This window comes from Etheostoma cragini, chromosome 9 (genome assembly GCF_013103735.1).
Source record: "Etheostoma cragini isolate CJK2018 chromosome 9, CSU_Ecrag_1.0, whole genome shotgun sequence".
Classification (NCBI taxonomy): domain Eukaryota; kingdom Metazoa; phylum Chordata; class Actinopteri; order Perciformes; family Percidae; genus Etheostoma; species Etheostoma cragini.
The window spans coordinates 6,677,283-6,690,153 of record NC_048415.1 but is presented as its reverse complement, the minus strand read 5'-3'; the positions used below and the strand labels follow the sequence as shown (position 1 = coordinate 6,690,153).

The 12,871-nt window shown below is 39.3% G+C and overlaps 1 protein-coding gene and 1 long non-coding RNA gene across 2 annotated transcripts in view; one reads left to right on the top strand and one right to left on the bottom strand.

Annotated features, from left to right (window-relative positions):
- Positions 1-160: 160 nt before the first annotated feature.
- The window catches only part of LOC117950697, a 19,396-nt gene continuing 6,685 nt past the window's right edge, over positions 161-12,871 (top strand). The window contains exon 1 of the long non-coding RNA XR_004657969.1: positions 161-217. This is a non-coding gene — a long non-coding RNA (uncharacterized LOC117950697). The remainder of the gene's footprint in view (positions 218-12,871) is intronic.
- The window catches only part of alg6 (ALG6 alpha-1,3-glucosyltransferase), a 15,990-nt gene continuing 10,897 nt past the window's right edge, over positions 7,779-12,871 (bottom strand). Inside the window, exons 12-14 of the mRNA XM_034881992.1 lie at positions 12,455-12,523; positions 10,593-10,785; positions 7,779-8,013 (exon numbers count right to left, since the gene is read on the bottom strand). Coding sequence (XP_034737883.1) covers positions 7,816-8,013; positions 10,593-10,785; positions 12,455-12,523 — 460 coding nt within the window. The 3' untranslated portion in view covers positions 7,779-7,815. The remainder of the gene's footprint in view (positions 8,014-10,592; positions 10,786-12,454; positions 12,524-12,871) is intronic.

Here is a 12,871-nt window from a genome sequence, read left to right as displayed (position 1 = left end):
TTGGCTGACCCTACTGGAAGTAAAACACATGAAAAAAAGTCATGATTTATGTTCCATTTGCAGTTATTTAAATCGTCAAATAGAAAAGACACATTTTGGGTTAAGCTCTCTATTTGTTCCTGCTTTCAAAATAGTTGCCATTGCTTTTGTGTCTTTTTATCATCCAGAGTCGAGTCATCTTTGAAAGAATATAAAGACCTTGCGCACCACAGTTGAGGTAATGCATCTGGTAATAAACCTACCACATTGTTGAGTAGGCAATATTTTATTGTTTAACATTCATTTTCTGTTTAGCTTTTATGTCATCAAGATAAACTCACCTACTTTTTATTACTGGAATTTTATCCCAATGATCACTGAGAGGCTTAATGACAGGTTTGATCTGTATCTTAAGAAGAGAAACACATGTTTAAAGATTTGTGTAAGAGTGTTCGCCCAATTTAGACTGAGTCCTGCAGTGGCCCGGGTTTGGATCCGACCTGTGGCCCTTTGCTACATGCGTGTCATCGCCCATCTCTCTCCCACTTCCTGTCTATTCACTGTCACTAATAAAAATAAAAATAATCTTTAAAAAATAAATTTACCCCCTATTTTTATCAAAGGCCACATTAGTTTTGGTCTGTTGGACAACTTGAATGTTTTAAAAGTTTGAGAATTTTACGGTAGATATCCACTCAAAGTCATGTGCATAACATAAGGCTACCTTTAGCTTATTTGAAGACTGTTTTTTGTTTACATGATTTCTCAATGACATCCTTAAAATGGCTCCATGTAGACAGTTGCCTTTGAGACCTTATCTCTATTTCTGTAAAGGGCTGTAAGAATTTTTTTTAGTGGCAGTTGTTTGATTGATTTCAAGATGATCAGGGAAACAAATGTAGTCACAAGTCTGTTTCATTCCCCATTTGCTACTTTTTCCCCATTTGATTTGCTTCCCCCCTGCATCGTTTTTGCATTAACAGCATCAATGGATGTTTGTTTGAGTTGTTCATACAATCGTGTGCTCGACAACCTTTGCAGAAAACAACATTTTGTTATGGTTACACAAACAAGTCAATGAGTAGATTTCCTAAGGATAGAATTAATTTGATTATTTTAGGCACATATTATGCCTGCAGCGAAGCAATTCTTGTGATCCAATCGTACAAATGCGACTTGTGGAAAATGAATAGAGGGTATTGTCAGAAGGCAAGCTTGTTTTCCGATATGGTTGTTAGAAATTATTTTAATTAGTTCCAGTAATGGAACTGGACATACATGATGCATTGTGGATCCACACCCCAGGAAAGTCACATTTTTGTCACATGGTGGATCCATGAAATTTATCAGTTTTGAATAAGATTCCTTACAACAACAGACTTCATGTCAGTGCAGATAGATGTGGGAGAACTGGCCCTCTATGTGCATAGAGACCCACATTTTAAGTAAACAAACTGTTTTTCAAAACTGCTGAAGTGTTCTGGCCTATATCTGCTGGGAGCATGAAATCCAGACAGATGATGTTGATGGTATCTTGAAGCATGATCCTACTCTTGAGCAAAATGTTTGTTTAGATTCACTGCAATGGCCTTTAGGGGTTGGGCCAAGACAAGAGAGGGGGGTGTAAGAATATCTTTGGGAAAAGGCTATGTGCTTTATGAAGACGTAGGAGTAGACATCATGTGCTAGTTGTTCTCTTATCTTGACATCTATGGGAATCGTATACATACATGCTGTAAATTATTGTGTAAGGAAGTCATAGGAACAAAAGTGGATTGAAGATTTCTCCAGTTTTTGTAATAATTGTTAAGGTATAACAAAATCGTGTTTTGTGCTTATATTGATATAATACTTTGAATCACTGGTATTATGGGTGGGAGAAAAAATCGATACAGCATAGTATCGCAATATTTTCCGTAGCAATACTCTATCGTTATACAGACGCCAAGTATTGTTCTATTATTATGTATGTGTTGGTCAGTTGGACTGCTTGACAATCACATTTTTGCAGCAATACAATTGAAGTGAGATGTGACGTTTTCTTGAGGTTCTAAGTAGTGACTGATTTATAGAGCCTTGTAATGAACTGTTTTCCACTCAAATACTCAATGTGTATTGGATTCAAATAGTCCAAGGTTTTAAATTGGCACGGCTTACTTCATTTTACAGAAAAGATTCCGTGATGGAGTACATCCATCTTGATGAAGCAGCATTTTGTTTGTAAATGCAATTCTATCTATCATCCTGAAGTCTTTACAGAGCAACAATGAGACATTTCAGGAAGTTTAAGCGGCTGCAACAAGATTTCAAGTGACCCATCACCTGAGCCGTGGCATTGGTTTTAGGCCACAGTATTTAAAAAGGTGTAGGGACTGCAATAGTTAGAAGCACCTGTTTGTGGTCAAAATATGTTGCTATTTATCCCCTTTACTCTGGGACATCTGGATTGAGGAGGCAATTGGGGCAGACAATAGTAGCACATGAGTGTGACAAATATACAGACTAATCATAGTAGTATAATGGTAAAATATAGTGTAACAGTAGCACAAGTAGACAAGAGTTATAAAGTCAGCAAACAGACTCAATACATTACAATATTTATCTAAAGTTTGCTAACATAGGCTAACTGTCATACCAGACCTTGGGAGGCTGTCGCAGTGGTAATGAGGGTGTGTTTTACTACTTATACATTGGGAAGAAGCTTTTTAATCTGGTATTCCATAGTTTTGCTTTGAACACATCACATTTTGGATCCTTGTGTATTGCCTGTGAGATGTATGGTGAGAACACATCTTCCATGGCAGCCATTACACACCAGGAACACACATTTCTGCATGTTTCGACTCTGTACCCCAGACTCTCCCCTCTCTAAGGTGCCAAGCCTGGCACCCCAACACCTCCACCCTGCCGAGGCAGCTGAGTAAATCCTCGAGGATATTTAAACCTTGAAGGTCAATCCTCCAGTCCCGCTTCTCCTCCTATATCTCCTTCTCCCTCTCCTCGTTTTTCCTGCCTTGTCATCCCCTTTTCCGCCTTGCGCTGTGATAGTTAAAACTACTTCTTCCCTCAGAGTGAGAGTGCAGTGTTAAGAAGCGCTTACGGCCGCCCTTTAAGGTTAACAAAAGTTTCAGTAAGCATTCTGAAGAAGTCGCTCTTTGTGAGCAATCAGGCTTGGGGCGAGCATAAATCCTCTGGGTATAGTAACGGCATTACAAATACCCGCAGCGCCTGTATTTGCTGATGACTACAAAATTGAAAAAGAAAGGCCCTAATAATTCTGAGGCAAGTTTCCCTCAGCAGTAGGTATTGATTATTTGTGTGTGGTGAGAGATTTAGAAAATTCAATTAAAGAAGTTGTGCAAAGGATTCATAAATTCAGCCCCACCAACCCGTATCGAGACATGGTTATGTTCTAAATCAATGCTGCACTTCACAATATATTTTCTTAGGAACATAAAAATAAATAACATTTAAACAGTTCTGCTTACTGCAGAAACAAATTTTTTATTTTCCCACGAAGCTTTTTAGTAACAGCCAAGTACTGACTCGGCTGACTGCACATCTTTGGGATGGTAACATATTTTTATTGCAGTTTTCCCTGTAAGAAAATCCTATATAATATGAATTTTGAGATGACAAAATGAGGAGAAAGGGGACGGCTCAGCAGTGTAAAAATTGATCAGGCCATAGATGGGGCCACATTGGGAAAGATTTGTATGTCAGCAGTAATGGGCTGTATTAAAAAGACGATTCCTTAAGATGTCATAAAAGTGATGGTGCTGTGTCCTAGGTCGTGGGCCGCTGGCCCAGGCGGCTCCCGGACTCTGGCACATCAATCCTAGCCGGCCTCACGGACAGATGCCACCTACCCATCGGGAGTTTTATGCTTTCTGATTGAACATAAGGTTGCAATTAAAGGGGGGGGAGTTGTATATTAGTTTTGGTCCAAGTGAAGCCGGTGGCCTTCAATCGACACTGCGGCTTGCAGAGTATGCAATCTCTCCAGGCATGATTTCTGACTTAGTGAACGTCATTACATTTAATCTCATGGTGCATGAAATATTCTTCCATGTTTCTTTGAAATATTAACACAGCGCGCAAATACATATTTTTTTCATAACCAAATATAGTTGAGGGTTGAGTGAAAACACTAATTAGCACTTTTAAAAGATATGATTTTAATAATGTAGTTGACTTTACATTTAGTGACTTCTTGTCCATATTTAGACAATCTGTCTCTGCATTTGTTTTTCTGCATTTTCCTGCCACTTTTGTTGCCTTGAATACTGCCCAAAGGATCAAATAGGGATTTTCCTGTTTTAAGTGAACCGTTACTTTAATAACTCTTTTTTAGGAATTGCGAAGATGGATAGCTCCTACGAGTTTCTGAAGTCCATTATGAACTCATTACCCCCTTCAACTAATTTTTGAAATTTGAAATAAATAACACATTTTAGTTTAGAGACATTCCATACATCTTGGGCTATACAGAACGTGCCTCCTGTTAACTCCCTTCTTTAAGAACATTCAGTCTCGACTGTGGTGTGTGTAATATAACTAGGTGCCAATAGGGTTACAATCATGTTTCCTCTCCCATATTCCCCAGGTTTTTGTTAGCAAGGCATCTTTGCTGTTGACAGCTAATGGAATTGCTCTTCACCTCTTGTGCTTATGATCCAGTGGAGATAAGGCAGGAAATGAATGTGGAATCTGCGCTGTCAGTTGTGAGGCTGAGATGTCTTGGAAGCCGTCATTCATTTGCGGGAGAAGTGTCTGAAACGGTGCGAGCGAATCCACTGACATGTTAGACCCTGTCTACCCGCCAGAGCCTCTGCCTGGCAGCTGACAAATGTTGATTCTACATTAACCACAATGTTGCAACGCTGTGCAAATAATGTTCTTTCAGATGGCAACCCTCATCCCCTTTATGGCTTAAACCATGCAATCCTCCCCACCTGTGTAGTTTAACACCTTTTGAAAAGTAAAGGTAGGTGTGGGGGGGGACTGTCTTGCACAATATAGTAGTCTCTTTATTTGGCAGTGCCTGGGAAGGCCGAGGCCTCTCACTGCCCGAGTCGACCTAAGCAACAGCTGGTGTTCACAGCAACATTTCCTATTTCTGCCTAAGGTGGATCGTGTAACTCTCACTTTATCACCCTTAGAGGCCACGTGAAGGACAAAGCCAGCACGCTCATAAACAAAACTAATGTTTTGATACTGGCCCCTTTGGACATTGATAGAAGGATTGGTGGTGCTTTTAGTGGCTCCCTTGCCACCACTGATACATTACAAATAATGTTTACCGATACTAATTCACTAGAGGTTGGGCTCTATAACTGTTAGCTCTTCCTCCAACTTCTAGTAATAATGTGTTTCCTCTGCCATTAGCACAAAGTTTGATCTATGAGGGTACAGCATGAACTTCCGGTGCCTGTCTCTACTTTAAGAGTTAGAGCCACAGGAACTGCGAATAACTAGTCAAAGATGAGGTTGCCTTATTTTCACTGTGGTTTAAAAATGGAAGAAAAGAAACGGCTCGCTCTATGGTGTGCAACTAGTTAACCTTATTTAAACACCCGAAGACCATGAAATGTATACTTTATCAGGTTGAAATTGAATATTGTGAGATGTATTTCAGTTTCCAATTGCAAACCTATATCTGATTCAAAACAGTTACAGTAGAGCGGTGCAGATGAAGCCAGGCAAGGCAGATTGCTTCCATAAGCATTGTATTTTGTAGCTTAATTATTACTGCTGTGAGTGGGAGTGTGTTGTCACATACAAGTGTATTACCTTTTGTTTATCTGGTTTATGTAGATAAATAGTTATATATAAATTGATGAATAATATATTTTAATACTAATAAAGCTCCTGCTTATTTCAATTAGAAATTTATCTTTGGATTCTTTTGAGTCTATAAAATATCCTATTGAAAGATGTCCAATACAGATTCCAAAATTATGTCTTCAAATTTCCATGTGTCCATCCAACGACATTGCCATTACAATGATAGAAAATGTCAATGAAGCAGAAAATCCTCAGATTTTAGAATGAACCAAATGACTTTTGCTCAATAATGTACCTAAACGATTATCAGACTGGTTGATTCTGGCACCTTTTGATCATATCCTATGATCCTCCTCAGCAAATCGAGTTGCCAGTTGCCTTGGAAATTGATTACATTTCCCATTTTTCCCCATTTCAGAAGTGGGAGTTACATTTTTTTTCTCACATCTTTTCTAAATGTATTGGCATGACTTTATATAAACATGTGTAATAAAAGGGCAAACCACAGCCTTTCACTCCACCTCTAATTGGCCCCTTGTGTTCATGTCCCATTATTGTTGTAACAGTTAACTCAGATCTTGGGCTCCTATTTGTCCCTATGGCTCATTATTGGCTAGCGGCCTGGAGCCTCAGATGCACAGGGCACCCTCACTGACCTGATAACATTTATAGTTGTAATGGATTTTTTTATGCCGGTCATTAACTCGCTCAGAGATTGGAGAAAGAAATTGCTTGTACCTTTTTTTTCTGTGGTATTTCAACTTTATAGCATTATGTTCAGATATGTCACCTTCCATCATCTCTTTTTAAGGCCTATCCTGTCACTGGTTTTGTTTGAAATGAACAGTTCTTTCATGCAGGACCCTTGTAGTATCTGGGACTTGTAATGAATATTTAATGATGTTGAGTAAAAGCTTTGAAAGATATAATTTCTGTCCAATTATTGCCTCCGTCTCTGCCAGACTGTTAGGGGTGATTTAGCGGACTACTTGGTAAATGTAGACAGTTTATATGAAGCTGCTCAAAATTAAATCATTTTAACAATGTGGCAACAAAACTTATGTTCACTTTAGGTCATTGAGACATTTTATTTATTTTCACTAAAACTAACCTTGTACAAAAGAACTTGAATGATGAATGAAAATATAAAGTAGAAAAACATTCACATGAAAAATGATTAACAGTTACATATGTGCTTTCGTCACATTTGCAAGAGGAGGTTTTGAGGGTGGACAAAATAACAGGAATGCCTTACAATATCAATAAGTCTAGCAACACCAACAGCTTTGGCTTTAAAAGTGACCACAGAATTAAATCAACACCTCTCCCGGTGTAAACTTTACAACAGGTGTTCCTGTTATTGTGGCCACCCTCTGTAGCTTAAGCATACAGGCACAAAGTTATCTAAGGTCAAATGTGTAGGCTGCACACTGCTTGTCTATATGTACTTGTGAGATTAGCCAGCAATGGTGTAGTTTGAAGAGAGGCCAATGAAAATAATTAAAGAAAAGTAATTTTGGTAACTCAGATTCTGTTCAAGTAACAGAGAGGATTGCTTTCTGAAATGTATTTGGTCCAAACTGGAGAAATATCATCTTCTTTGCCATTTCTTCAGTTGCCATTTTGTAGTATGATTTCTCAGCCAACAATATCTCTTTAATAAACAGATGTTGGGCTTCAACTAACAAGGATTTGACTTAATGATTAATCTGCAGATTTTCTCAATTAATCATTTGGTCTATTAAAGTTCAGTAAACTGAAAATGCCTGTCGCAATTTCCGAAAGCCCAAGGTGATGTCATCAACTTTCTAAAAGTAGCTGTACTAAAAGGCAGGAAGAGGAAACAGAAAATTATCATATTTGAGAAGCTGGAACCATCAAATGTTGGCCTTCTTGCTTGAAAATTTACTTAAATGATGAATTTGCCAATTAGTTTTCTTTCGATAGACTTTTTGTGTCAGTTCTACATTTGTGCTATCTGCACTGGGGACATGATGGCACGAGTGAAAATTAGGTAATGTACTGTGCATATCACGTCTTTGGCACCATTCAGTCGTTCTTCTTCTGGCTCTTTCTGCTGGGTGGCTCGCTGAACTGGACAATGTTGAAGTATATAAATGTTCCTAAGAAGTGCAGAAAAGCAGTAGAAGAGACCAACACAGGAAACAGGTCGGGCAGATGTGTTGGAGGAACCAGAGCTACAGTCATGACACTCAGACCAGCCATGGCTAAGACGCTGATGTAGAACTGTAACACAGATGGACAGAGTGGTTCTCAAATGATTAAAATAAAAAATGGGACATATTTTAGATTGTATGATGAGTTCATAATGAGTTAAATACATACTAGCATGACAAAAAGAACTTAAGGTCAACTGAGTAGTGTTTTTTTTTTTTTTTTGCCTTCAACTGCATCTCTTTTTCTTCATTGGAGATGGAGTTAGCTTGGTTGTCGTGGAGATGGCTCGGTTGTCATTATGTGACCTAGAAACCTCTGTCTCTTAACCATGCCATCTCTATGACAACTGAGCAAACTTCATGAAACACCCCTTCAATGGAGACAACTCTTTGCAAAACTGCTTCTTTTTTTTTGAAGACGGAATGGATATTCCAAACCAGAAACCGTTCCTCATAAAAACAATGAAGTTTTCTCTTGATTTTAAGTGTAACTATAATATCAAACCAATGAATGATTTAATGTGAAACCACACTGACACATAGATCACACTGCATATTTATCGCTGGATGTCTTGGATCAAATTGATAATTTGAGAAGGGCTATAAAGAAAAGATGGAGGCTTGCAGTATCACGCTGCGATAGCTGATATGAATTAAGGCCTACAAAAAACTACTTTTGGCCTGGTTACAGAGATGCAAACAAAACAAAGTGAGATCATTTTTGTGTCTATTTGGGCTTTATGAGCCAGAGATAGGTCAGAGAGTAAGATGGAGGAAACACCTCATGCCCACACCTGCCCCCGCCACCCCAAACCTATGAAACCTTATCGCCATCATCGGGGATCGCTATTTATGCAGCTTGTGTAAATAAATATATCTAGGCAAACCTGTGTTAATGACACACGCTATAAAAAGACACCTTCTCATAATCTCTGACACCCTACCGGAGCCCATGTTGCTAAGGGGCAGGCGCTGCAGCCACTTCAGACTCTGTGGAAACTTAAATGAGGGATAAATAATTCTTTGGCTGGCAGTGGCTTTCATCCCCGGACAGCTTACACAACTTACAGTGGGACATGATCTTTATTTACACAGTTGGGTATATCTTCTCACACGGTTGCAATTTAGGTCTAGGTCCTCTTTCAAAGTACAGGCCACCTGGGATTCTGAAATCAGCACCCTTTGCTACTACAAATGCATCAGCTGCGCATCCAATTCCACTCATATACAAGAGCAGACATGAACTATTAACTTGATTAAGGAGCAATATCTCTACTATGTGCAATTAACCTTGTCAGAAGCTAAAATAATTGGGTGTTAAGCTTAAAGCCTGTTTGGGGGATTAGAACATTTGTGATTTTGGCGACTCCTAGTGGTGGTGCAAAAAAAGACACTGGTATAGAGAGAAACACTAATTTATACGTGGATTATCTAATTTCTCTCCAAACATAACTTATGGCATTAGAATAATTTTAAAGATTCTATAATAAAATGTAAATAGACTACACATAGTTGATTCAAATTAGTCCTATGTGCGAAACCTGCAAAAGATGAAGACATTCAACACTGCCTTCGCTACCTGTGTTAATAGGTATTTAGCAAATCTGCGTGACCTTTATTTTATTGGCAGCCAATTAGAGCCACAACTACAATGATAGAGGTTAGCGCCTCCTGTTCAGATCTCTGGGATTGCCGAACGCAACCTCGGCAGCTTGACCTACAACTTTTACCTGATATTAACCATGGAATCACATTTAAGATAAGATAAGATAAGATAAGATAATTTGTTTATTAGTCCCCAATGGGGAAATTACTGCACTACACTCTGTGTACACACTTTTGTTAGTACTCACACACAGGCCTGAAATACACACACATGCTCAGGACCTATACATGCACTATAAATGGAGAGATGTCAGAGTGAGTGGGCTGCCAGCTGAACCAGCGCCCTGAGCGGTCGGGGGGGTACGGTGCCTTGCTCAAGGGCACCTGGCAGTGCCCAGGAGGTGAACTGGCATCTCTCCAGCCACCAATCCACGCTCCCAACTTTTTGGGTCCATACGGGGTTTTGAACCAGTGACCCTCCGGTTCCCAACCCAACTCCCTATGGACTGAGCTACTGCCACCCCACTGCCATTTGCTCTTAGTTACTGTATTCTTTCTCCCTCCAAAAGGACAATATTGTTTTGTCTTAATGTGGCATTACTGTGGACACAGTCTGTCTTTTGTGAAAATTGTGTTTCTTCTCTATCAGTCAGTGACAGGTACCAATTGTGCAACCTACTGTATGTCTCTTTGTGCAGAATAACTTTATTTTCACTAAATATACAGTATTTGCAGGTTAAAAGGTGCCTATAGATCAAAACCTGGGCCAATTAGAAAAATATGATAGCGAAGATTTTGTAAATATCTAGGTTACATTGCTTCAATACCGTTACAATTACTATATTTATAAATAGCAAATCATAACTACATGTTTAAATGAAGCAATTAGAATGCTCCGAAATGGTTAAATGTAACCTATTGATTTACCCAATAACCAAATGGGTAGCCTGGTTGTGACATGGACGCCTAGACGTCTTTGGACCTGCAAATGACAAAATTAGTGTTCAAGCAGTGTTACTCATGCAGGGCTTGGACCACACCTACCTTCACTCTTACAATCCAGGCCAGGTCCAGTTTGGGTAGGTAGAACAACAGCTTGCGGTAGGCTCCCAGTCTCAGCTCCTCCTCTGAACAGCGCTCCAGTGCAGACAGGAGATAGATGCTAAAGAAGAGGAAGGCCAGCGAGGTCACAGCATAGGGCACCAGCAGACCGTCCTTCAGAAACAGAGGCAGCATGCTGTTCAGAGGGACAAGAACAATTATTTACGGTTTAGAAAGTAGCTATTTGCTGATTTCAATGTTTTGAGTGATGTCCACTAACCCCAAACAGAGCACCGTATAAACAGAGTAAGCAGGCTATGTACAGCAGGAGCTTTGATACACACTTCCACAAGGAAACGTGTAAATATACATAGCATGATGTTTTTTTTAATTTATTTTTACAAACTTCGAGCAGTACATCATTAATAAGTTCAGTATCATGTTTGCTGAGAAAAAAAGCAACAGTAAACCAAATAGCTTTTATTCAGCAGGCCTGTATAAACAGTCTGTCCCCTGGGAGAGATGGCTCTGACATTCATGCCAAGCTTATCTTAGTTTAGCAGAGGGGCATGGACAAGAACAACAGTTGACTCATAGTAAATCGCACATCACCCCAGCTTGTAAAAACCCATCCACTCACACAAATCACTCATTCTGATTTTTACTCTGGCAAAAAACTCCATTCAGCAGATAAACGATTAACAATTTAGAAATACATACTTTGTCAATTTAAGCAGACTGGCTGCATTCTGTCCTCCTTAAAATTGCTACGCTTAAGCATAATTTCAGCCAATTATGCTAACAAAAGATTTATTTCTTGAAATGGAGGCTGTAGTGGATGCAGATAACGTGAAAGTCCAAGTCAGACTGTACTGAGAGGCGGCTACAGAATGACCTCCTGTCCCCACACAACGCACACTTAGACAGCAGGCATGCAGACTATGCCGTGTAATCCCCTGATATCCTTATACTAAACCATACGCACAACAATTAGTGCTGCCGGAAGAATTTAACAACAGCTGGTGAAAGTTAGACAGAGCACATGCAGCACTACTTGTCTTTTCCATTCATGGTCCTCAGCTCATCCCACACAGATCCATTTAGCTTCTTAGGATTGTTTTATATGGTGTTTTTCATTTTATGGTTGACATTGGTGACACATGAACGGATTCAAACTCTAAACATTGCAGTTATGTCGTATGTGCCAACTTAGCTACCAGTACATCCATAGGTCCATTAGTTTTCATAAAAGTGTGACAGCGTAACGTTTGACCACTGGGGCCACAAGATCTACACATCTACAGTTCCATTACAGTTAATAATTTACCCTTATTCCATACAAATAGAAAAGATTATTTAAATCAGACTCAGTATTGTCAGTTATAAAGAAATATGTATCTTACGTTTGCTAACATTAGCTACTATAAGTAACTGTGAAACCTCTGAGAACTGTTAAACTTTTCGGTCAAACGAGGAAAATTGTGTAATTTCTTCTTTCCACATTTACATTAGCATTGTGCTTCAACGACAAAGTTGAAGGCAAGTTCTGCCTTGGTTTGTTTTTTCAGAATATAAAAGTAATCTTTCTGCACTTTATCATCTTCAATAATAGCAAATGGTACCTTAAATAATGGTCGGAGTGCAGCAAAGGTGGCAGAATGTCTGTGCACCAGCTGCTAGAGTTGGCTTCATGGTTGATTATTACTTAATAAAAACAGATACAATGTAGGTTGTATACTGAAAAACTACAGTAAATAACCTCAAGAAACAAAAAACAATCAAGTCCCAGCTCTCTTACATCAATTACCTGTGTTGTAGACAGTGTGTTGCGCTGTGACAGTGGACTTTCTTTCACACAGTCTCACCTGAAAGTAGAGGCCTGCAGGAACCAGATAACCATAAAGGGGAGATCATTCAGCAGAAGGCAGACAGGCCTAGAAAAAAATCAAAGTTGGACACACTCACTATTAAACATATTCTACAGTAATCACCATTAAATATCATTTTACAGTAAGGGAAGGAAGTGAGGCCATGTTAGGACGCAGCTGGATGGGAACTGATATGCGTGTACAATATTAAAGAGACTGACACCACAGGACGGCCACATGAATCAAATTATTGACAGTCTGTCACAAGGCAGTCAAGTGTTTGTTGTACCACTTTACCTTACATCCATATATGCTCTTTTACTGTAACTGCTTTGGCATATACACTCACCGGCCACTTTATTAGGTACACCTGTCCAACTGCTCGTTAACACTTCATTTCTAAGCAGCCAATCA